The 24,680-nt window shown below is 39.2% G+C and overlaps 2 protein-coding genes and 2 long non-coding RNA genes across 4 annotated transcripts in view; all 4 read right to left on the reverse strand.

Moving 5' to 3' along the window:
* Positions 1-24,680, reverse strand: part of nipal3 (NIPA like domain containing 3) — a 75,583-nt gene that overhangs the window by 26,473 nt on the left and 24,430 nt on the right. Inside the window, exons 15-19 of the mRNA XM_010778028.1 lie at positions 24,414-24,655; positions 23,942-24,042; positions 22,285-22,420; positions 21,387-21,551; positions 20,830-20,982 (exon numbers count right to left, since the gene is read on the reverse strand). Coding sequence (XP_010776330.1) covers positions 20,830-20,982; positions 21,387-21,551; positions 22,285-22,420; positions 23,942-24,042; positions 24,414-24,655 — 797 coding nt within the window. The remainder of the gene's footprint in view (positions 1-20,829; positions 20,983-21,386; positions 21,552-22,284; positions 22,421-23,941; positions 24,043-24,413; positions 24,656-24,680) is intronic.
* LOC104946775 (uncharacterized) lies at positions 814-2,651 on the reverse strand. Its single transcript, XR_798495.1, has 3 exons — positions 2,634-2,651; positions 1,003-1,106; positions 814-915 (listed from the first exon to the last, which is right to left on the reverse strand). It is a non-coding gene; the product is annotated as an uncharacterized lncRNA (long non-coding RNA).
* Positions 11,298-13,485, reverse strand: rcan3 (regulator of calcineurin 3). Its single transcript, XM_010772651.1, has 3 exons — positions 13,326-13,485; positions 11,850-12,108; positions 11,298-11,385 (listed from the first exon to the last, which is right to left on the reverse strand). Exons 2-3 carry the CDS (start codon positions 12,057-12,059, stop codon positions 11,380-11,382), a joined length of 216 nt encoding a protein of 71 aa, XP_010770953.1. The 5' UTR covers positions 12,060-12,108; positions 13,326-13,485; the 3' UTR covers positions 11,298-11,379.
* LOC104946758 (uncharacterized) lies at positions 13,948-16,891 on the reverse strand. Its single transcript, XR_798493.1, has 3 exons — positions 16,791-16,891; positions 16,373-16,467; positions 13,948-16,162 (listed from the first exon to the last, which is right to left on the reverse strand). It is a non-coding gene; the product is annotated as an uncharacterized lncRNA (long non-coding RNA).

Below are 24,680 nucleotides of genomic sequence, written 5' to 3' on the forward strand. Positions count from 1 at the left end.
ACATAAAATATAAAAAACAAGAAATCTAATATAAAACAAAAAATCTTTTACACCGTAATAAAATACAGTTAAATAGCAATACAAATAAAGCAGTAATTTACATGGAAATAGATGCTATGAATGAATTTTAGAATATGAAATGTGAAATATGAATATGTGCAGAAAGGAGTATGAACACTGTGTGCATTAATGCAATGCATATAGTCTATGATGTGGCAGAGGTAAAGTGTCAGTGGGGGGGCAGGCCTTGTTTAAGAGGCCGGTAGCGGAGGGGAAGAAACTGTCCAGGTGGCGAGAGGTAGTAAGTGCTGACTAAACTTCTTTACTGAAGTAAAAGTAGAGAAGTATGGGCTTTGAAATGTACTTTAATAAAAAGTACCCATAACTACCAGCTGTTTTAAAGAGTACCTGACCTCCCTTTATATTAATAGAACAATAATGTCATTGTTAGCTAATGAATGTTTCCATGCTGAACAACGGCAACATGACAACGTTTTCATTGGTCCCTCTTCTTTAGAGAAGACCAGGAAATGATGGATACACGGATCGTGTTCAAATCAATAGGCACGCAATGACTCTAAATAATAATGATCACGCCACTAAACACACAAACTAAAGGAACCAGCCTGTTTGGAAATGAGAAAGTACAGGTATTTTGTGTTCAAAATGTAATAAGTAAAAGTAAAAAGTCGTGGAGTAAAGTACTGATACTAGAAAAATGTACTTGAGTACAGTAACAAAGTATTTGTACTCCACTACTTCCCACCTCTGCAACCTGAAACAACGATTGATTGATGTTGATTAAACTGTACCTGCATCAGAGGGATGAAGTCCTCCTGCTCCAGGTAGTTACAGCTGGGTTTGGCTAGCAGCGAGATAAACTTTGACGCATCGTCATGGCAACTGTGCAACAACCTGCAGGAGAGGACAGTTTTGGACAGTTAAAATGGACTGATAAGACTTAGGATGTGTAGGACTTGATGAACTCGAGGTCTCTCTTACTTCCTCCAGGTTGCAACGAAGGAGTGAACAGAGACGAAGCCCGTCCTCTCACCGCCTGCTGTGTAGAACATGGGGCCCTTCCAGTAGAGTGGACACCCGCATGCCTGAACAGAAAGACAATACAACCATTAACTTACCCCGAAAATCAATCGCATGTTGTTCAAACCACAGAGTTGAGTTGGTGATAACACTGCTTAGGAAAGAGTGCATTCAAAAACAGCGCTGCATCAACCAGACAATGTGTGGGCAGCGATATCTGAAAAACATTTATTTTCTCCATGGAATAAATTTGTGTCGTAGGAAGATCAAAACATGAATTACCGACAAGAAATATTGATGCTGATTTTTTCATAGTTCTGAAAAAACATCAAAACGCAGTGTTTTCTTTCCAAAATCAAAGATCACACTGCTTAGAAATATGTTGTTGTTACATCACTGCATCAACCAGACAATGTGTGGGCAGTGATATGTGAACAATATGTCTCCATGGAATAAATGTGTCTGGTAGCAAGATGTTAATCTTACATATGACTGCCAAGAAATATTGATGCTGTTCTTTTCACATTTCTGATGCTTCATACTTCAGAGCAGGTTCATAAGGATGATAACATTTAGTCTTAATTATCTACCTACCTTTATATTGTTTTATTTATTTTATAGGTCATAATCTTTTTATTTGTATTTCTGTTGTACCTATATGTCAACACAGTCTCACGGCATTTCGTGTTCACCAACACGATTTTTTATCTATTGATTCGTGTTCACCAACACGATTTTCTCCTTTTTTTCGTGTCACACAGAACGATTTTAAAAGCAATGTAAATGATAACAAATTAGAAGGAAAAACAGATTAAAAAAATACAGATTTCAGTATTCTGACACAGAACGATTTTAGAAGCAATGTATTTCTATTGGTAACTACATGTTTCGTGCCTGCACCACATAATGACAAATTAGAAAGAAAAAAATATTTTAAAAAATACAGATTTCAGTATTCTGAGGCTCTGAGCCCCATTTCTTTTCCTCGCGGACGGCAACAAAACTCAGACATTATACAATTTAAAATAAAAGGGATAGGCTTAGGGTAAGATATTGAGTAAGAATATGTTTTTATGAACCACACAGCTTCTGGTATTCCAAGACCCGACCGGACAAAAAGACATGGTGCACACGAAACATGCTACCAATAGAAATACATTGCTTTTAATATTGTGCTGTGTGACACGAAAAAAATGCGAAAATCGTGTTGGTGAACACGAATCAATAGATTACATACATTTCGTGACTATGACACGAAATGCCGTGAGACTGGGCTGTATATGTTCACTTTGTTTTATGGGGTTTTACATTTTATATTGTTGCATCGACTCAGTCATCTTGTGTCTGATGTGTCAGAGAGAAAACATTATTTATTTTATATTATTTGTATTATCATACATTGTACCTCCTTGCGTCTATTAACCTGATCAAATGTTATATTTTGCTACATGTACCTCTTGTTGTTTATTTTTAACTTGTGATGTGTCATTTTGTAAAGCACTTTGAGCTGCATGTGTTTTATGAAAAGTGCAATATAAATAAAGCTTTATTATTATCGTTATCATTGCAATGTCTGCTGTTGAACTGCTGACCTTTGCGATCTTGCCCATNCACGACCGCCCGCACGCGTTGAGCCAGGCGGGAGAAGCATGGATAGGAGCGAGATATCCAAACACACGCCCTCAGCCCCCCACGCCCACCACAGACAACACACGCTCCTCGCTCCTCACACCTCGTCGTTTTGCTCAAAATGCAAACAGAATCATCGCATGTTAGACATCCCTCATATATCAGCCCCTGTTAGAGAAACGCAGATTTGGGTCCATTAGTTGGAAACCAAAAAAGAAAAGAGGCCCGGGGGAGCTAATGCCCCCGCCACCACACCGACAGCTAAAGTTCGTCCGATTAGATCCATCCATCCCCGCTCCAAACCACACTCCACGGATTATTATCTGACCACAGCTTATGGAGCTCAAATGCTTTTTCTCTTGCCGGGTTTACCACAAGGTGAGTTCCTTTTTTATTTATCCTAGCTTTTGTACACCATGTACTCTCACAGTACTAGGTAGCATCTGAAGTGGTTAGCAATGCTTGCTAATGTAAACAAACGACCATAATACGGTCAAAACCGCGATCAGGACTCAGTGTTTATGGTGGAGCCAGCAGTCAATTCGGACAGCAAATTGGATCAGCTCCGTTTTACCCGTTCTTATATATATCCATGGTTGAACCCCCGTTTTTAGAAGATTTGGGTACGGAGGAAAAGAGACGAGAGAGTTTTATTTTCTGACACTTTGTGAGTTCCCCGACACACCAGGGACACATTTATGTATAAAAAGAAAGACATCAAAAAGTGCATTTTGCATGATAGGTCCCCATTAAGGTTTGGTTGTCTAGCTCCTGTAAGATAGCCAACATTTAGCTTGAGAGTTGTATAATCCTGCATCTGGTGCTCTGCCCTGATTGCATCCTGGTTATGGATTGGTAGAGTCAGTCTGACAGAAGCAGAAGCAGCATTGAAAGCTTGCTCTGCTGAATATAGGCCTGGTATATCACTGGGCACTATGAGAACCACTTCTAATGCTTCTCTGCCTTTGTCTTGACAAAGACAAGAAATCATTTGCCAAACGTTAACATTCAGCCCACGCACACCCTCTGTCTCATAACTCACTCCTTCACTCCTTGTTACACACTTTGTTCTGTGGGAGTTATAGATAATGAATCAGTTCAGAATTAGAAACACACTATCTGCCCCTGTGTTCACTCTGTGGTTGCACTGCTGTAAATCATATTTCTATGCTAGAGAATGAAGTTTGAATCATCCCTCAGGCCACATGGAGAAAGAGTCTTAAGAAGCTAAGGTAAGAAGGGTGACCAGCAGTTTCAAAGTGACCTAAGTAATATACAAATTATATAAGTGTAGGTCAGTACATTTTTTTTTTTGGCTTGATTTAGCTAATGCAACATTCCTGATTAACTATAAAATGCTGGACAGGCTCTGTTTACATCTTCATTAATGTGAGAATTAAGAAAATAATAACAATAGACAACTAAAAAAGATGAAAAAAAGATGGACAACAAAGTTTCACCACTAAGAATATATCACTATTCTTGTGTTTCTCCAAACGAATTGCCGTATGGATGTTTCTCTTTAATCTGCAGAATGGTTTTAATGTAGGACAAAAAGATAAGATTGTTTTAATTATTTCCCTTTAATCAATGATCGTGGAAAATGAAAGTAATACTTACTTGATATCTTAATTGAGAGACGCATGGCACTCAAGCTCGTGAGAGATGTGATTCATGAACTGTGGTGGCACAGCCGTGTTTTAATCATAAAGAATTAATTTCAATTAAATTAATAAGAACTGAATATTTGAGATGTGTGCTGATCTGACGGCACCTGGCTGAACCTCTAAAGAAAACAATAAACTTTTGTAAAGCATTTTTCCGTTGGTCAGGGGGAAGAAAAATAGGCAACAGAGATAGTATGCCGCTAGGTTTTACTGTGTAGACCTCAGAAAAACGCGATCCTCGCGATCGCAGATTGTACGGCATAATCAGCAAAATGCGCAGATTTTTAAAAGGCCGCATATTTATCAGAAGTCCGCATAATACCCCATTTTTCCACAGCAAAGTTGAGGAAAAAAAGTTCTCGTCTTGACGTGAAGTAGTGATGATGATGACCGTGACGTCATCAGCTCGCGCATCACAGATGGTAAACACACCGTAAGTGAAGTGTGGAACTCACACGACGAACATTTCTGCTAAAGACCCGGGCCAAGCAGTACTCCGATGTCTTTCACGAAAGTGGGGGGAAACTATACTGCACCCAGTGCAACATGTGTGATTGGAGCATACGTCTTAGAGAAAATTGACGGTGATCGACCCACATATTGATCATTCAAACATTCGAAAAATGCTTCCTGGTGCTGCGGACAAGGAAAGCCAAACAACTCACGTTCACCGAGGCATCAACCTCCAAAACCCTTTCGAGAGGCTATCAAAAATCGAAGTGAGTAGGACTACCAAGATTGATAGCTTGTCAGATAACGAACGAGTAAATGAAACAGAATGAAGAGCGGAGGATGTGTGTGTGATGTAGTGTGTGTGTTGTGTGTGTGTGTGTGTGTGTGTGTGTGGGTAGATGTGAAGGATGAGATGTTAATAGAAGATATAGGATAGAAGAATGATGGTATGGATGATGTGATGGATGAAAGTGAAGAGATAGATAATAGCCACACAATCAATATATATACAAAAAATAAACATTGAATGTTTTATTGAATAGGAAAGGGAGTTATTAACGTTAGTGGCGGTTGATGTGTGAGAGAGAATAAATAAGCAGCCCACTATAAAAAAATCTATTTTGTTTCGCAACTTTCGGCATATTTGCAACTTCCCGCAATTCACCGCAGTAAATCACATAGAAGACCACACGCATGTTTAATCGCATAATCAAGGATTCTAGACCCGCATAATCAACGGATTTTTCCCGCGCGTTTTTCTGAAGGTCTAAGAACGAAAGAAAGGCTTTTACTAATTTGCTAAGAGCTTCCTTAAAATATTGGGGGCGCGCGCGCGCGCGCGCGCACTGTCTCCCTCTCGTCTCAATGTCCACCCTCTCCTCTCTAAAATATAGAACAGCCATCCTCCTGCAATGCAGGCTTTGAGACAGAAACAGAAGGATAATGTCAAGTGATGGGAGGGAGCCAGAGATCCCAAACACCAATCAATGTAGGTTGCAATGTCCTTGTTCTTCACCAGGAAGTAAGACAATAGGATTAGACTTGTAAGTAATTCGCAAGTGGGAAAATGCAGAATTGTGCAATTATATATCAAAGTTGTGTGTGTGTTGTGTGGTGTGTGTGGTGTGTTGGTGTGTGGTGTAGTGTGTTGTGTGTGTGTGTGTGTTTGTGTGTGTGTGTGTGTGTGTGATGTGTGTGTGTGTGTGTGTGTGTGTGGTGTGTGTGTTGTTGTGTGTGTGGTGTGTGTGTGTGTGGTGTGTGTGTGTGTGTGTGTGGTGTGTGTGTGTGGTGGTATGTATCGTATGTAATGTGTGGTGTGTGGTGTGTAGTGTGTGAAGAATCAAACAGCACTGCAAACAGGCCTAAAAACAGCCTTATAAAGATCCCATGTTCTGTTTTAAAAATAATCAACAAGCAACCTGTTTTCTGTTTCGTACAGAGTACCCATTTCCGTCCTCAATTTAAGGTTGAATAAGCGATCAGAAGAATTCTACATTTTTAGAGGTCATTTATGATACATATAGGAGATCATAATATGAACAGCTCTATGAAGGAGTAGCGGAGGGATTTCCACCATATAAAAGACGGAGGTGAATTGTAATGAAGGTGAATGAAGGAAGTGGGGGGCAGAACTCCATGGCTTAGGAGCAATGGTGTGCAACAGCGAGCTCACAAAGCGTAGGAGTGATTCCATTTAAAGGGATTTTGTGTAGCGCTCCAGATTGTAGGCACTCATCATAACATATAAAGGATAATAAATGATGCCCAGGAGAAAGATGGGAATATTGAAATATTTGAGGAAAGAGAAACAAGTTGAACAAAGTGACTAGGAAAGTGGAGAGGAAAATGTTGAAGGAGAGATAGACTGTTTGAGGATATCATCGAGAAGAGAATAAGTAGATGACAGATAAAAGAAACGCGTGAGACTTAAGAGATGGGAGGCATGGCAGATTGGTAAGGACCACATCATTGGATTAACAGGGGCAGAACATTAAAAGTATTTCTTTGTATCCACCTCCAAAAGGACCAGTGATCAGTCAATGTTCCCGCTCTGAGGAGTGCTGAAGTAAAGCTGTGACAGCAAGACTTAACCAGATGCCTTAACAGAGATATAAACAGCAAGTGTGTGCATGGGTAACCAAAGAAACATGGTCTGTATGAGCCTGTTGCATAATCATCTATTACGTTGGCATGAAGACAAACTGCTGGGGTTGTGCTGATCAAATGATATGCACAGGCACAACGGGTAATGGTTGCTTAGACTCATGATGTCATATTGTACACAGCTGCCCTGCATTCATACTTATTGGTCAAAGACATAACAGCATCTGGTGTGTGTGTGTGTGTTCGTGTGTTCGTGTGGTTCGTGTGTTCGTGTGTTGTGTGGTTTGTGTGTTTGTGTGTGTTGTGTGTGTGTGTGGTGTTGGTGTGGTGTGTGTGTTGGTTGTGTGTGTGGTGCTGTGGTGTGTGTGTGTGTTGTGTGTGTGTGTGGTGTGTGTGTGTGTGTGTGTGGTGTTGTGGTGTGTGTGTGTGTGCCATGCAAGTAGCCAGCTTGAGACTCGGGTTCTTCTCAATGGCTCCAAGGAGGACCTTCAGAGCACTATTTCAAGGATGCTACCGTCATCGAATTCCGCCGAAGGGACTGTTCCCAATGTACGGATCCTTGGAATTCTACCGAAGACTGACTCCTCCTCGTTGCGGGAAATTTCGAGTGCACATGTGTATCTCGTCAGTCTTAAAGCCCCACAATGCTTCTGGCGCACGGACCAATTTCCCCAATCTTGGTCGAAAATGCTGAATCCAGGCCGTACACATTAAATGTAAGTATGCTTCAGAGGCGTAGCTAAAGAATGTGCACATGACTCGTGGTGTTTAAAGTGTATTGTCCCGTTTCGTTTTGCCGTGAAAAATGAAACAATTTAGCAAACTTCTGGTCACGACCAGAGTTTGAATGAGACCTAGAGCAGGGGCTGCCCACACTTTTTTGGCTGGTGGCTACTTTTGAAATGCCAGCTCCCGAAGTCTACCAACCAAAATAAAATCCCAAATTGCAAGGGTTGCTGATAACACGTTTTATTTATACATGGGAATAACTACAATAGGCTGCAACAAACGACTAATTTGATATATCGATTTAATCTATCGTTAATGGACCTATTTCGACTATTATGCCTTGACAATTTCTCAAACGCTCTTATTTAGCATCAACTTTTAGAATTCATAGACCTTCGAGGCCTTTAGGAATGGTGGAAACCTAACAAGTGACGAAACCATAAAGATGCATATAATATACTACAAATACATATAATAAAATTAACTTAAATTGTGAACAAAAATTAACATTGGCTTTTTATTTAAATAAAATAATAATCATTTTCACATCAAGAAACAAAAATGTTTAACAAATGGTATTAAATAATTGATGACAGACACTGTAAACAGAATAGCTGTAACTTTAACAGAATAAATAACTGTTCCTCTGATCATTAACCCATGTTTTGTATAATTGAGTTAACTCGTGTGTTGCTGCCCTAGCATCACATAACACCTGACGTGGAAACGTTACTGTGGATGGGGCTAAGAGCTTGCTAGAAAGACAGTCGAACCCGGTGCATTCCCCGTTGAATGTGGTACATTTTGCTAAATGTTAAGACAAATTGCTCGTGTTACCGCCCTTACATGCTAAATGCGCTGCGAACAGTCCTCCTGCGCTAACCACCAGGCGCGTTTCAAGACCGTTGCGGAAGCGGAGCGTCGTGTTGTGCAGCCTCGCAGTTGTTGTTGCTTGGGATATTTCCTAGGACATTTGTATTGTTTTTTCTAGGCTACGTAGTTAATGGTTTATGTTGTGTGTCTGTTTAAATGCGTTTAATTGTTGTTATTCCTATTTCGTTGTATTGTAGACTACAGACACAGTTAATAATCATTGTAATATTCAGTTATAAACGACATGAATCAAAGATGTGATAATGTATTTTAGGTTAAAAAAATATGCATACTCTCATCATAATTTTCTATATACTATATACCCTATACAAGTGCCTGTAAGCCGGAGGAGAACGCGGCATGTATTCTCCTACTTTGAAAGACTAACGGGGGGGTGGGGAGGAAGAAGGAAGCCGGTTTTGGCGTGCACCCCTTCAACCAGCAAACGGAGACAACTAAGGTGATTTTCATCACCTTCGTGGCTGGACCAGGCCACGACATCACCATATTTCCGGATGAACTGTTCCACTTCCTGCTGCGCTGCGCCGCTTCAAAAATAGGATTCATCCCTATATTTTAGAAATTCCTTGCAGCGAGGAGCTTCCTGGACGCTTCGAGCCCTGCAGCGGTCCTGCGTGGAATAGCACCCATTGACTAGAGTGGCGCGATCGCTAAAAACGCCGCAGCGCAGACGCTTCGGTGGGATCAGGCGGGTAGGACTGCGAGATAATGTTTTGTAGAATAATACATGAACCTTCTCTTTCTCACTCGCTACTCGGAGGGAAGTCGCTGTCCATATGCACTTGGGACACTCCGATAATGCCTCTCCCACCAGTGGCGGATCTTGGATTGATGAGACCGGGGCTTAGCCCAGGAGTTGTTGGGGGGTGCAGGGGTAAACGTGGGTATTTTTTTTTAAACAAGTGGGGGGTGGACCGAACATCCTTAGGGGGGTTGTCGCCTCCTTTAGGGGGGTCCGGGGGTAATGTTCCACCGGGAAGAACTTTTTTTTAAATTATTGAGTTACAAAGCATCAATCTGGTTGCACTTTGAGACTAACAATTATCTAACCCTACCTTAATAACTACCTTAAAGCGGAAAAAAGGACTGGAGAACACTTATTCAGTTAAATCATTTTAATGAAGCAACCTATCCTTACACTCACTCAAATACAGTACGTTTAAATTAATATTGGTGAAACGAATAGTGCAGTAAAGTAAATATTAGATGCAGGATAAGTCTCACTTGGAATTCCTGGCGATGTTATCGGTATTTATAGAATCATATTCTACTACCACCATCTTTGTTTGTGGACGTAGAGAGTGTAAGAGTCACGATCTTCTGAATCCGGACACTCTGAGTGGACTGCAGTCACAGCCCGATCGGAGTATGATTCGAGGGTTGCCATGATTAGGATTCCAGTTGAACGTCAGTTCCGTTGCATATGGTTCCGTTGTTAAGTGTACTGAAACGAGAGCCGGTATAATTCCAAAACAATATAAAAATTGGAATACGTTATTTTAGTGTCTTAAAGGTAGACTGAGGTATGAAGGGTTAAAGTTACATCTAACATATACAGGTATAATTAGTGTGGTTACTCCATGTTTACTAGCTATAACATTAACATTGCATCACTCTTTTTCACTTCTTACTCAGTCAGCCAGACTGCAGATATCACCATTAGATTCACAAACCTGAAACATCATCTATTTCTTCACTACTGGTGATGACATTGTTGTCAGCTGCTGATACTACTGCTGCTGCTGCTGCTACTACTCCCGAGACGTTTATTATTATTATTTTTATTTTTTTGTAAGTGAAACATCCGGGGCTTTTCAGAAAACATCCGGGGCTTGAGCCCAAGTAGCCACCCCCTAGCGCCGCCACTGCTCTCCACGTTACCTTTCTTTGGCAGAGTGACGCTTGCTTTACAAATAAGGCAAATAACCTTTGAATGTGACATCACAAAAAAATATTCTTCCTCCCATTCTGGGTGGAAGTGGTATGTCTTTAGCTTTTTGCTCAGTCCCGCACTCATTTTGTTGTTTATCTCTTGTTTGTCTCTTTTTTAGAGTTTTCCCGGCACTTGACTGATTTTGTATCGCTTTGCATTCTGGGTTAACAGACTGGAAAGCGATAGGTCACTTTTTCTTTCAATCAAGTAAACTCCTGAATTAAGTGGCAGGGAGGCCAAGGGAGGAGGGATCAAAACCTGTTTTGTCTATTTTAACGGAGCTGGATTTTTTTTTTGTATGAATGACTCGCGATCTACCAGCATTGCCCCCGGTCGACGTACTGGGCACCTCTGCCTTAGAGTGTTTTGCACCTAAATACATAATTAAAATGAACCTTGTTTTGACTTTGCCTCTTTTGTTGATATTTGTGGTTTATGCTACAATGTGCACCAATATGTGTAAAAAAGGTTTGCGGACATGAAGTATGATATATGAATGGAAAAGATGTACAGAAACACTTTTTTGGAAAACTATGAGAATGAAGAAAGGTGATTGAAGATGAGAAATGATTGTAAATGTATGTATATATGTAAGTAGGAATAACTTGCAGAAATGATTTGGATAATCATTGGTCAGCAGTAAGTAAGGGGTGGGAATTATAAGCATTTGCTTCCTCCTGCTGCCTTTCAGGCACATATGATTTATTATTATTATTATGAATATTTTTTGTTGAATATATAAATATTATTATGAATATTGATAAATACTGTATTATAACAATACGGTATTCTGTTTTTCACATTTTTTTTTTTTTTAATCTGTTCGAAATAAATATGGAAATGAAAAATCTAGTGAAATACACATTTTATTATTGATTGGTGATGGTGATTTTATGATTTTCTTATGGCTGCTTATCCTCCAGGACTTTTTCAAGGCTGCAAACAGAAGGAGAACGTTTTATGTTAATTTAGTGGTTCTTTCCTGGAGAGATGATCATTTTACAAAAATACAGTTACTCAAGTACATCTTCGATCTGCGCAAAATCAGTTATGAGTCTTCAAACAAATCGTGCTCAATTTAAGGCGGGACCTCTCATAGGACGCACACCTGCACACTAGCTAGCCTGTTCCATTCTTCGTTCTCCGAATGCCAGGAAGGATTCTTGCCTAGCCTCTGAAGAACCTGACTCTGAAGACATGTCCTACCAAGGAAGCGTCCTCGACATTGAGAAACACCCTGTGACAGGACTACAAGCTGTGGATGACATCATGCATGTGTTGCTGGGCTTTTGAATCTTGGACTCGCTGACACATTCTTCCGATGTACACACAAGCTGATGCACCAACCCACAAATAAAACACAACTACAATTTGACCCAGTAAGTGTGTTTGCATCTCACCCTGTGCATGTCCTCTTCAAACGCGGTTTCGTGGACGCTGCATGCAAAGAGCGCGGTGGGGAGGTCGCTCAGATCCATCATCTCCTCCCCTACGCCGTCCTGATCAGTCTCCCCAAACACCATGTCCTCTTCGTCCTCCTCGTCCTCCTCAGGATCGCTGCTGTAGGCCTCTGAGCCTTTGCTCCAGGCCTTGGAGCTCTCTCTGAGCATTCTAATGTATTTTAGGATGGTGGCTGACAGGAACCACAAGGGCTGGGAACTGGGAAGAGATAAGGTGAATATACATTAACTGTAAGTTTGTGGAAGAGTTATCAGTAAATGGTGGTAGTGGGACAATGGTGTATGAAGATTACAAAGTTGCAGATTATATTAAAATAGGCTGGGGGATAGATAAAAGAGAGAAACGGAGAGGGAAAATGAAGGAAGGGTTGACGCTTTAAGTGCATGACAACGACTCAAATTAAAAAAAGAGGTGGAATTGTTATACTGTATTCCTGATTTGATCCCGGTAAAGGGTTACTTGCTGGTTAAAATCATTGGTTAAAATGTACAACTTGTTTCTGGTGAGTGTTTTGAGAATCTTTTAATGATCCATTACAAAAGGAAATGCATTCATATTTGGCCTGCAAGTATTGATGTTTTAATATTTTACCAATTTGCTGATTATTATCCTAATTGTTAAAAGGTTGACTCGATTAAAAAAAAAGGTGAAAAATGATATCCCAAATTGACCAACAGTTCAACACTGAACATATTAATTTCATACTCATAGAAGGCTAAGAAAACAGCTCATATTAACTTTAATTGACTTTTTTTCTGCATTTGCTCAAATAATTTCTTGATGTAGTTAATTTACTGTTAATCATTGCATCGACATCATTTAACAATGAAAAATACTGATACAAAAGGAATAGGGTTATGATGAAGTCTGATCCCAATGTGAAACTTCAAAATTGTACTGGGGATAGAGTGCCATCTACAGGAATATTTAGCCAAGCGAAGATTATTATTAATAATTTAATCACAACACCGTTAGAAAATCGACCTTATCTCAAATAGATTAGGAGAAATAAGGCATTGATATTTAAATTACAGCCCAAACTGCACACTAGTGTCATCAATCTCATTACAATAAACTGGAAATAGAACACACTAAAACAACATCACATGTCCTCAGAATAAATGGCTGTAGATAACTATGACATCAACATTTGCGTCGCGTGCATTCAAAACAAACCCCTGGTTCTCACATTAAGGGCGCGTGTTAATGAAGTGTTGCACGCGCGTTTAGCACAAAAGTAACGTAATATCTCACAAAAGCACTTTGTTTCCCATGCTAAATGCTGTTTTAAGCTACAACGACGAGGGAAATCATAAGAAAGTTAGCACAGACTCATGGTTGCAAGCTAACGAGCGAAGTTACTGCTTTAATTTCCCTTTCAAACCGGTTTAATTGCGGTTGTCTTTGGTACTCACCTCACTGCTGTCAGAGAAAGAGGCCGGAACGACCCATTGCACGTGCACTGACAGCTATATTTTCTGGTGACTTTGTCAAACAGATTAAAGCTGCTGTGATATTTTTAAACCTCTGTCAATCAGACCCGTCGTTGTTTATTACTGGATTATTTGACTACTATCTGATGCAGCCTACTGCGACGTCAGACCCGCAGGTGAGACCAATCAAAGGCCGCCGGAGGAACCTAGCGACCAATGAGGCTGCAGCAGGGGAGGATGCTCCGCTTCAAGATTGGTGGCGACTGAGCAGAGAAGTGTCACAGAGGTTTCTGCTGGGAAACTTTGCTTTAATTTGACAAGGACAAGCATCCAAAAGTGGGTCAATCACAACATAAAGTGAGTTACTCACATTGTTATACTTCTAGTTAGATTCAAGTTAAAATATCTGATACACCTGTTGTATGGAAGCAAACAAGAGACAGAAGTATTTGAATTTTATCAGACACCGAATTTATAGCATTGAAAATAATTACTTTGACAATCATGTGTATGAATTTTGTTGCTCCGAATTTGAAATAAAAATGTAACAATTCAGGTTAAAAAAAATCGAATAGTCAAATTCTATGGAAGCAAACAAGAGACAGAAGTATTTGAATTTTATTAGACAGCGAATTTATAGCATTGAAAATAACTACTTTGAAAATCATGTATCTGAATTTTTTTGCTCCGAATTTACCTATGTGAAATAAAAATGTAACAATTCAAGTTAAAAAAAAGTCGAATATATGTTGCATCCATAGGCCTACACAAAATAAGGTACATCAATTTTTCTACAGCGAATTTAAGTTTCAAGTGTTTCAGTTTTTTTCAAGCAACATGAAGCAACAGCATGTCAAAAGTAGGTTTTTTCACACACCAAATTGCAGAATTGATGATTATAACTTCAAAAGAATGATGTAGGGCAGTTTTCTGAGGTGAAAGTTACCTCTTTACATCTCTGAAAGGTTATCTTTCTGAAAGATTTATACAGTGTGCTATGACACAGTGTATGAATGTTGTCTGACAATGCAGTGAGTTATATATTTTGTTTTTCATTTATCGTTAAATCAATCATCAGTTCGTACAGAAAAGACGGGCAGTATATGGTAAGTTAGAGTAGTATTATTTACATTGATTAAAACTGAGAAAACGTTTTTCTTTTCATCAATTCTCAGAGTTAAAACTTTTGATAAATAGTATATCAGAATTAGGTTACATTAAGTTTGACACAACATTGCATATCATTCTCAAGGGGAAAAAAGCTAGATATTTGACTGGACAGTTTAGGTTCCATTAACGGCAGTTTTGTTAAGACTGGCTGGTTTATACAGGGATGTAATGACTTTTTGCACACACAACAAACCACAGGCGACAGAACTATAATTACTACATGATGAATACTGTGGAAAGGTTCTGCTTTTTTAACAGTGCATAAATGCATTACATACAGTATGTAGCTGTGGAGTCTATCCAATCTATGCAATCATTATGGAGTGTTTTTTTGTCAAGTTTAATAATAAAGGATGATTCACAAACCGCAGAATTATCTTTGTAACATTTTGATGGGAAGGTTACATTTCCAAAAACATAATGTATATGCAAATGTTAACTTTTATTTCTTGATTTGTTTGTCATCAGAAACTTCAAGGTTATCAGGTTAAAAAGGAAAGCAAAATTATTTTCAAAATGTACACAAACAGTAGACTACCCAACCTTAAACGTACAGTTCACATTTAAATAGTTGTACAGTTCATCAGTAATTTCAAGAGGCTTGTATAATTTAATTCTCTTCTTTTTAAGTGACCACCTTCTTTTCAATGGGTTCAGATTTCAATAAACAGATTACAGTAACTTTTTGTTTACAACTAAACTGCTACGGTGATGCTTGAATTACCCTCCTGGGTCATGTAACACCTCACAGTTATTACAGTAACTTCCAGTGTACTGCGACTTGTTAAGGCACACTAAGAGCTAACTTCAATAGATAAATACATTATAATAAATTAGAAAATGTGCCCCCCATTGTTTGCTCACATCAGGAAAGTAGTAATACAATGAAATTCCTACAGCAGGAGGCAAAATTGCGGAGTAAAAACCGCTCACATAATAAAAAAGTTAGAGGCAGATATTTAAGGTCAAAAAGTTCATTGGCAAGTCTGCAGCTATATTTTATAATGTTGAGGAGTAACTTCAAAATCCTCAATGGAAGAACAGACCCCTTAATGTCGTCATTAATGAGCGAAGAATAGCTTAACAGTCATGGGAGTGAGTCCTTAGATCTCCATTCTAACACAGTGAAGGCAGTAAGCTCCAAGGCACAACATCTGCTCTGCTGTGAATCCAAATAAAACCTCCAGCAGCTTCAGGTTTCCTCTCTTCATTTTGGAATGATAACAGCCGACATCTTCTCAAAAAGGAATGCTACTTATGGTCAGGTTTTGGTGAAGAGATTATAGAAAGCAAAGCATGTGAATGGAGTGTAAGGCACCCAGTTAACACCCTCTACTGGGCTGGAGGTTGGCCCAGAGTACATGTGAGAGTACATGTGAAAAGAGCTGAACATACCCATCATGGCCTTCCAAGCTCCTTGTATGTTGTCTTTTTGTTGAATGAAGGGGAAAATACTCTGTTTTAATCTCTCTTTAGGTCTGGCTGGCCATGAGATGCTTCAGTGGACCTGGAGCGGACCGGTGTTAGTTCCAGGTTGACCGAATGTGTAGCAGGAGCAGCTCCATCATTGTTGACCAGGGCTCCATAGGAGAAAGAGCCATTGGAGTCTGGCTGAACAACCAGGCCTTTGTCATGAATAGTTGGGACTCCTGATGATGGAAGGTAAGGTAGGATAAGTTTCAAGTAAGGACATTGTAGTTAAAATAAAGAAACTGAATGATGAATTTGCAATGGAACTTTTGGGAAGTGTTAACAAGTATGCCAGGCTATAGTATAAATCAGTAAACTGTCAATTTGTACAAATCTTTAAATATCAATATTTACAATTTTCTATTATTTAAATAAAATTGTATACAAACCATCAACCATTTCCATAGTCACATATGGCTCAAAGTTCTTTGTCTTTTTCCTGTTTTTGGTGATGAGATACACTCCAAGGAAACAGAATGCAGATCTGTACAAAGCACAAAATATGTGTACAATTCTTTAATGCAAGTCACCCATAATTTAATTGCATCAAATGTATGTTTCTTGGATATTTTTCTATAACATTAAAAATAACTTCACAGGCCTTTCACGGAGCAGACATTTTAACATGTAGTAGGAAGAGCACAGGTGTTACTAATACAAGATGGTTTCAGCATGCACAATACCAGGAAACTAAAGGAGTTCAATTGAATTCAGCCATCATTTTTCTTTATTATTAAAAAGTGTGCTTGTCCTACTGGGACATTTCAAAATGTCTGTCAGAAAGACCCATGATGGACGATTACTCACCCCAACAAAAACATGCAGATGTGAAGGATGTCTTCTTTATTGAACTCTAGGTAGAACACAGCACCTGAAAAAAACAGAAGAATCTTTGTTGACTCTACTGGCGCGTTTCCACTGCAGCGCGGAGCTCGCTTTAAGCGTGCCGAGCCGTGCGGGGCCCGTTTTTGGTTGCGTTTCCACTTGGCCTAGTACCGGCTAGCGGGTGCTAATTCACAGTTTTTCTGGCCCCATAAAATCATGGTTCTAGGGCCAGGAACAACCAGGCTGAGTCGGGCTGAGTATGCTAAACTAAAGAGAGAATCGCTGGCAATGGGGCTACAACTACAACAAGATGAACATATTTGACCGTGATTTAATTGTAATACACGTTTCAAAATGATGCCGAAGTAACAACATACTGATACCGGTTAGTAAAAACCATGAATTAATGCTCTGACAAGTCTGCAGACAGACGGCAGGCGAAAAACCTTTTAAAATGCGTGTTGTCTAAATGGAGATTGGCTAAGCTAACGTTGTAAATGCTCCGACCGTCCACACTCACAACAACGGCCTATACAGACATAAATAAACCAGCGACTGTATTCGCCATGACACAGACAGTCTGTGGTTTGTACTTGTTTATTTATTTATTCATTTATTTAACAGGGACAGTGCACATTAATGAACATTTCTCTAAATGTGCCAGAGTTAGCCAAGAGGCTATTTTTCATCTGTAGTCCCTGGACAGATTTTAAAAGTCAACCTAAAACACATTTCATTTTAAACAAGTAAATACAATGCATTTAAAACATGCAACAGACATTACTGGCAATTTAAAATACAGAACATTAAAACAAAACAAATAAAACAAAACAAAACAACATGTTAAAACAAAGGCAGTGGGTTGTAAGGAGCAGAAGATTGGGTCAGTGCCGGCAGAGCTGATTCCCCACTACCATATTTTGAGCTTTGATTTAAATAAAGTGAATGTGGTCTGGTCTCTGATTGGAGGTGGGATTGAGTTCCATTGCTGAGCAGCTTTAACAGAAAATGAACACCGACTGAAAGAACTTTTTCTGAGTGGAATAATGCAATCTCCTCTCGCTGCACCTCTTGTTACCCTAGTTGCAGTTGTGCGTATGTTAATAAACTGTCTAAGAGGAGGTGAGGTAAGGCCGTTGACAATCTTGTAAAAAAGGCAAGCATTTGCATGTGTAATGAGGTTTTCCCAGCTTAGCAAGTTGTATTTTTGGAGTATTGGGCAGTGATGCGAAAAAACAGATTTTTTGTTCCAGNAATTGTGTACGATGCTTTTGTGTTTTTCCCCTTCGATTCGGAGAAACAAATAGTTTTTTCGGAGTTAAGGATGGCCGAAGACACTACACTACCCATAATCCTCAGCTATCGTTTGGGACTACACCAGTCCGTTTTGCTTGACAAACCCCGTGATTAATCTTCAAGCTCTGTGATTGGATGTTGACTGTGCGCCAAGGTTACGCCAAGCGTCAAACAGCAGCACTTTGAAATGGAATGAAACCCAGTGACGGCACACTATCCAAAACAGGATACGAACGAATCCTGTGCTTATCGACACCGGTTAAACATGTACACCATGCAATTTATTGTTACTTTGTAATTCTACTCCACTATAATTCAGAGGATAACCTGGTATTTTACTCCACTACATTTATTTTAGTTACTTTTCAGATTCTGATTAATGATGTGAAATATAAACAACCCTTAAATCAGACTTTAGTTACACCTGAGTAAAATTCAGGTAAGGTGATTGTCAAGTGCCAACAATCAGGAGAGATATTTGATAAAGGGTGCTTGAAAGACAAAAAATGTATCTGCAGATCCCTAAAGCATATTCATTACTCGTTATTGTCTAATTGTTCATTAAAAACTGTATATAATGGCTATTTTGCACATCCCTTTCAAGATTTTCTAAGGTTTATTGACATATCATACAACTATGGTGTAGTTATGCAATGAATTCAAAACTTGGGTCGCATGTTACTCAACAGTGCATTACAAGACATCTATCAATATGTGTGTATACCTCCACCATTAAACTGTCGTATTCTCCACATTTCTTATTCTATCTACATACATCTTCTAAGAGTATAATTAATATGTATAATATCAGTTAAAATAAGTGCTTCAACATAGTTAACATTGCAGGAAGTTGATTGTCAAGTCCCAAAACAAACCATGCAATATATTAGGCGTTAAGTACTTTGTCAGGCTTAACATTTATCTCTAGATACCCCCAAAGCTTTTTTCTTATTTAAACGAAGAGGAGTTAGTGTAGTGAGTTTCAGAGCAGTGTAATAATTATTTGACCTAAAACTAAATGTGTTTATGAATATCCTCTGAGGAGGACATTGGGATTTGCTGACTTTTTTTTATTTCCTCCATTTGACACAACACAAAATGGAGTCCACTGTGGGCCAAAACCATGGATGTATAATAAGGCCAAAACTAACACGTAGGTTTCTGTAGGGTTCATGGCAGATGGATGCAGTTGCTCTCAGGAGGATATATAATAAAGGTGTGTTAACTGCTGAGCCTATTTACTGTGCATACGACACACCTGGCACAGTTTGTTATTATATTGCCACACTGTTTTGATACTGACATTTTATCTTTGCCTAACTAAGGTGTGTCTGCACTATTGTAATTTTAAATAACTCAGTTACGAAGCTGTATAACACGAGCACCAAAACCACAACTTCAGTCAACTCCATCATGTCTGAGGTCGGAAGGTAAACAGACGCATCATATACAGCGGAAGCGGAAGTTTTTTTTCTTCTTCTTCTCTCGGTTTTTTGGCGGATTGCAACTTTAAGGTGCATACCGCCACCTACTGTACTCGCCGTAAAGTTGTTTGCGGCCTGCAAGAAAGTTATATAGGACATGAGGTTAGACGTTTTTTATGCTAAACTAAGCTTGGACACAAAATCTGTCTGGATATCTTTGACCTGCACTGTATGAAATAATCAATAAAAGTGAAGGTGTATCAGGGGTAATGTCGTGGTCATTCAGATGGCAGGTAAGTGTGGATATCCTTCAACAGATATCCCTGCAATCTGCAGTCATCAGGTCCATTTGTGCGGCTCTACGCCAGCCTATCGAGCGAGATTTAATGTAATTCAAGGAGAATCTGCATCGATTGATGCTTGAGAGTGCAGGGGGGAAACTCTTTCCCTCAACACTGACTCAAAGGAGAGGCCAGGGTCACACCACTGCAGGAAGTATTGAGTCATAGCTCCAGTCACAAGTGGATTGAAAAGTGATAAGGCGATGCAAAGCGAGAGAAAGGCTTTCAGAAGGCACTGATAGGATGTAGATCTCAGGGGATTAAGATTACTGAGTAAGCACGATGCATAAAAATAAGCGAAACGTTATTCTTCAAGCCTGAGAGTACAAAAAATACAAAGCCGTTGATGTGTCTCTATTAAAAAGTAAAGGACCAAAGAAATTGAAGTGTCAGTTTAGGTAAAGTAATGAAAAAAGATTGTTATTTGAAGAATACGAGATAAAAGTTGAAGTGTCAGTTTAACTTTGGATATAGTATTGAATATTAAATGAATACATCGTGCATGAAATACTACAAACACCAGAAAACAGCAAGACAGTTCAAGTCGAGGATCGTTGAGATTCCCTAATCAACAAATCAAGCCCCCCTAATTCATTCATGCCATCCTGAATTGATAAAATGTCACCATTTGACTGGCTCTGAGGAAAATCACTGATTCTCCTGTGGTAGGACTTGAATTGAACTGGCAACTAATTAATTCAAGAGCAAACAAAGCACTGGACCTATTAACTCATTAATCACATATCGAATTAGACTGAAAATTAATTTAAACACAAGTTAAGAGCATGGCAAGACTGACGGAAGGTTTGCACAGGTAATCTAGCCGCTGGAGGGTCGAACAGGCATTAAATCCACCACTAATGTCATTATTCAATTATTGTATGCTTCTAGACTGCAACATATTACCACTAGTTTGATTGCCTAACAGGCTTATGAGTGACTGTGTTGGTGTGTGTTTACCATGCGAGCAGTGAAGTGGGCTGGAATAGGTGACTCGTTTGACAGGTGCAGAACTCGAGTTATGTCAGTCAGAACAGGGATTCGGCCAAAGTCCAGCTTCGGGGTCTCAACATGAACTTTTGGTCCCTGACCAACACAGGACAAGACCACCTCCTGGAACAGAACGGAACAGAGGTGGGTTAGAGAACAGAACTTATTATATACTTTTGCGGTCTCTCACAGACCTTTGTTTTCCTGTGACAGCTAGCAGTAATTGATTTTTTTATAAGAACACAAATGAAAAAAACTATTAGTCAGCTCACTAACTAGGTAGCTAGCTAGCTAGGAGGAGACTGGGCATTAGCTCCAAGGCGTACATTAAGTTAAATTGATGTAGCAACTCGAATGCAGACATTGCAAACACTTGCTGATAAAAATATAATTCTAATTCAGGAAGATATATTGCTGTTTTTACCCCAAGGGCTTCGCGTACGCATATATTCAACCATTAACAGTATAGATGTTAACACTTAGAAGCACACGCACACAAATGCACACACACACAGCATTCCACTGACCAGGGGTGGCTGGCTGCTGCCAAACACAGCAATGCGTAGAGTGTGCTGCTGCCTTCCAACCGCCTTAGCCAGCAGAACCACAGGAAGCTCTTCTGAAGTACGAGGAAGAATCAGTCCTCTCGGTGTATCACTGCCAAAAAGCAATGACGGACTTTCCTCATGTTCCTGATAAAGGTGACACATGGAAATATGTTTTTAATTCAGGCATACAAACCCAACATTGCAGGTTCAGATAATAAAAATGCAAAATATATATAATATGAATTATGTCATTTTATTATGGATTAGATACCTGGCATTATAAAAAGTCATTAAAGTTGTCTCTACTTTTAACCAGCTGCAGAATTAAAATGAAGCTCTTATTAATGGATCATTAGTTAGAACCTATTAATAGTATATTTATTATTCCGAAAATGGCCATTATGTATAATGAGTACTTTTTGTTTTGCTACTATAAGGACCTTTGACTACTTTTTTTTACTTTTACTTAAGCAACATTTCGAATGCAGGACTTGTAACTTGCCATTTCTACACTAACTGGAGTAAAACGTCATTTTAGTAAAAAGGTAATTTCAATTTTTTCCAATTTTACCAAAATGTTTCAATACGGTTTCATAGTGCTAATAAGTCAGGATCTGAATTGTCTAACCATGGCATTAAAAGGAAATAATTCAAAATGTTGGGATTGACAATCATTTGCTTTCTTGTGGAGAGACGGATGAATGAATGATTTATTTTGTAATCATATTGCTCACATCTACCACATATACATTTTGCTGTGTTCATCTGGAAATTAGCCATTGTTATAAAGAACCTTGACAGGCTTGGTGCTTGATATTTTTTCACTAGGACCCTAATAAACATACAAATAATGATCATCTTCAACAAATGACTTAACCTGGTCGAGCATGCCGTAGCAGGCCAGCAGAGGGCTGCTGTTAGTCAGCCGCACCCGCTGCTCATACGGGTGATCGAGGAAACACCTTTCAAAGTCCAACACTGGAGTCTCCACCACAATATCAGGAACACAACACCTATTAGCAAAGAGAAATAGATAAAGAAAGGAGAATTGAGGGAAAGATTTCAGGTTTATTTATGAATCACAACGTGACACAACTGCTGCTATTAATTAGAAATGATTCATAAATATACAATGACGGTTATTGCCGAGAGGAAGTCAGATTACCATCGCTCCACTCCTGAATGATGGTGCAGGTGACATTCAAATGTATTATTATGCAAATTAGACTCTGAATATTGAACACATACTCCACAACGTAATTAATAATAAAAAAAGAAAAGTACTGATACCGTCCACTAGACTCCTAGTTACGTTGCGAGCTGCGTACATGATTTCAAATACCGCGAAATAATCTGTGACGCATTTGTGTGTATTGTGTTTGTTTCCCGGGAAAATACTCACAAGAAACACCGGCAGTTGTTGTGCCTGCTGTGACGTTAAATTGCTGCTTGTAATTATGCCTTTAAAAGCTTCAAAATTGTATTTATCATCTGAATTTGGCGAAACAAGTTTAATATTCTAAAAACCAAGACTTTGTTTATTTGAAATCAGATGAAAACAAACTGTCACGGACCCTGCCGTGTTATCTATGATTACTATACGCTTTTCATTCAGAATTTCAGCGGGAGGGAGGGGGAGCGGCGCTGAGGAACAGCAGAGTGCAGGTTGACAGGTGTCTGTGGTGACATTGCCCTTATTGTGCGTCAGCAGAGACAGGCTACAAGTGTCTTAGGTTCAAGTTAGACAACTAATGTCTGGGTTAGTGTTCATGTCTTCATGTTTATGTCATCTTAAGGGTTAATCTCAATGCACTCACTGTTAAATAACCTGTTCAATACAAACATGCCACTTGTAAACATTAAATAACATTTCTGTGAACTGATATTTGTTTAGTGAGCTTATTAGAGGATGTTCCCTGAAAGATTGTAAAATGTCAATGAAGATGTCAGACTTAGTATATTTGTTAATAATTACATACAATACATGGAATTTTTGTGTGTGTGTGTTCCAAGTGAATCTGCGGCCCCCTGGTGGCCAGTGCATCAATTATGTGGCCCCCACCACCATCAAAGTAGCCCATCCCTGTACTAGGTCATCCTTTATATTCATTCATCTTCTACAAATACAAGTATTGAACAGTGTTATGGCAGAAGACAAAAACATATGAATAAAGTAAATGAAAGGAATAATATGAAACAAGGGATGGATAAAATAAAAATAGAATAATATAAAATAATATGAAATAGAACAAAATAAATGATGGTTTATAAATGAAAGTAAACCATGCACTGATAGAAGACCATGTGCATGCACGTTTTTAGACTATGTGTTAAATAGAAACAAATACACAAATAGTTAATAACTAATTATCCTTACTCTATTCCTAATTCTACAGTTTTTTCTTTGTTGTGGATTGTATTTTTTTTTTTTTATGCTGTCTCTGAAAATATATGATACAATCTGATAAGTTAACTTTGTGCAAGTTTGGAGTACACATGTCAAAAGTGTGTTGACATGTGTAAATGTGTCTGACCTGGCGTAGATAGGCAGAGTCCCGATCTCCTCCCCGACACCCTCCACATCCACCACCAGCGCCAGCCTGTATGTCTTCACTGTGTTGGAGCATAGCGTCACCTGTATACATATAACACAGTACTTTTAAAGTCTGGCAAGTTGCACCATCCGGTTACTCATTGTGCACTGCATTTGGTCCTACTTCACATTGAAAGGCAGTTCAGCCCTCAAAACAGCAAATGTAAGTACAGAACCAGCGACACAGCAGGGGGGAAACCAGCTAACGTGACTCTATGCAAATATAACTAAATACACCCACCAACACCTTAAAAACTCATAACATTTATTTTGTTCCAGGAGAAAAACAAATGTAAAAAAAACAGTTTTATTGAGGGTTGATGCAAAACACTTTTTCTTTTGAGGGGTTTCCTGAAGTCTCCAAATGTAACAATTTCAAATGGGTTCCCACTCTATTCAATGACTTACTATACCTTAATAGTGACATCAGACAGACTACGCATAGAGCCTGCAGCAGGCATGACGGTGAACTCTACAGGCTGTGCACGAAGGCCTCTATCAGCACCGCATTCCCAATTGATCCTTGACACCTCAACCGCCTGTTTGAGACTAGTGACACTCGGAGACCCTCTCCCGTCTCCCAGGACACGCAGGGAAAAGTTCAAAGGCACAAAGGAGGTGTTGTAGAGGGTAAAAGCCAATGTTTGAGGGAAACCTGAACAAAGATATGGATGACAAGG

This window comes from Notothenia coriiceps, unplaced genomic scaffold, assembly GCF_000735185.1.
Source record: "Notothenia coriiceps isolate Sejong01 unplaced genomic scaffold, NC01 NC01_scaffold00000339, whole genome shotgun sequence".
NCBI lineage: Eukaryota > Metazoa > Chordata > Actinopteri > Perciformes > Nototheniidae > Notothenia > Notothenia coriiceps.

What these genes read in the sequence shown, in the direction of transcription:
- rcan3 (XM_010772651.1), bottom strand. Translation starts at nt 12,059, where the DNA reads ATGCTCAGAGAGAGCTCCAAGGCCTGGAGCAAAGGCTCAGAGGCCTAC.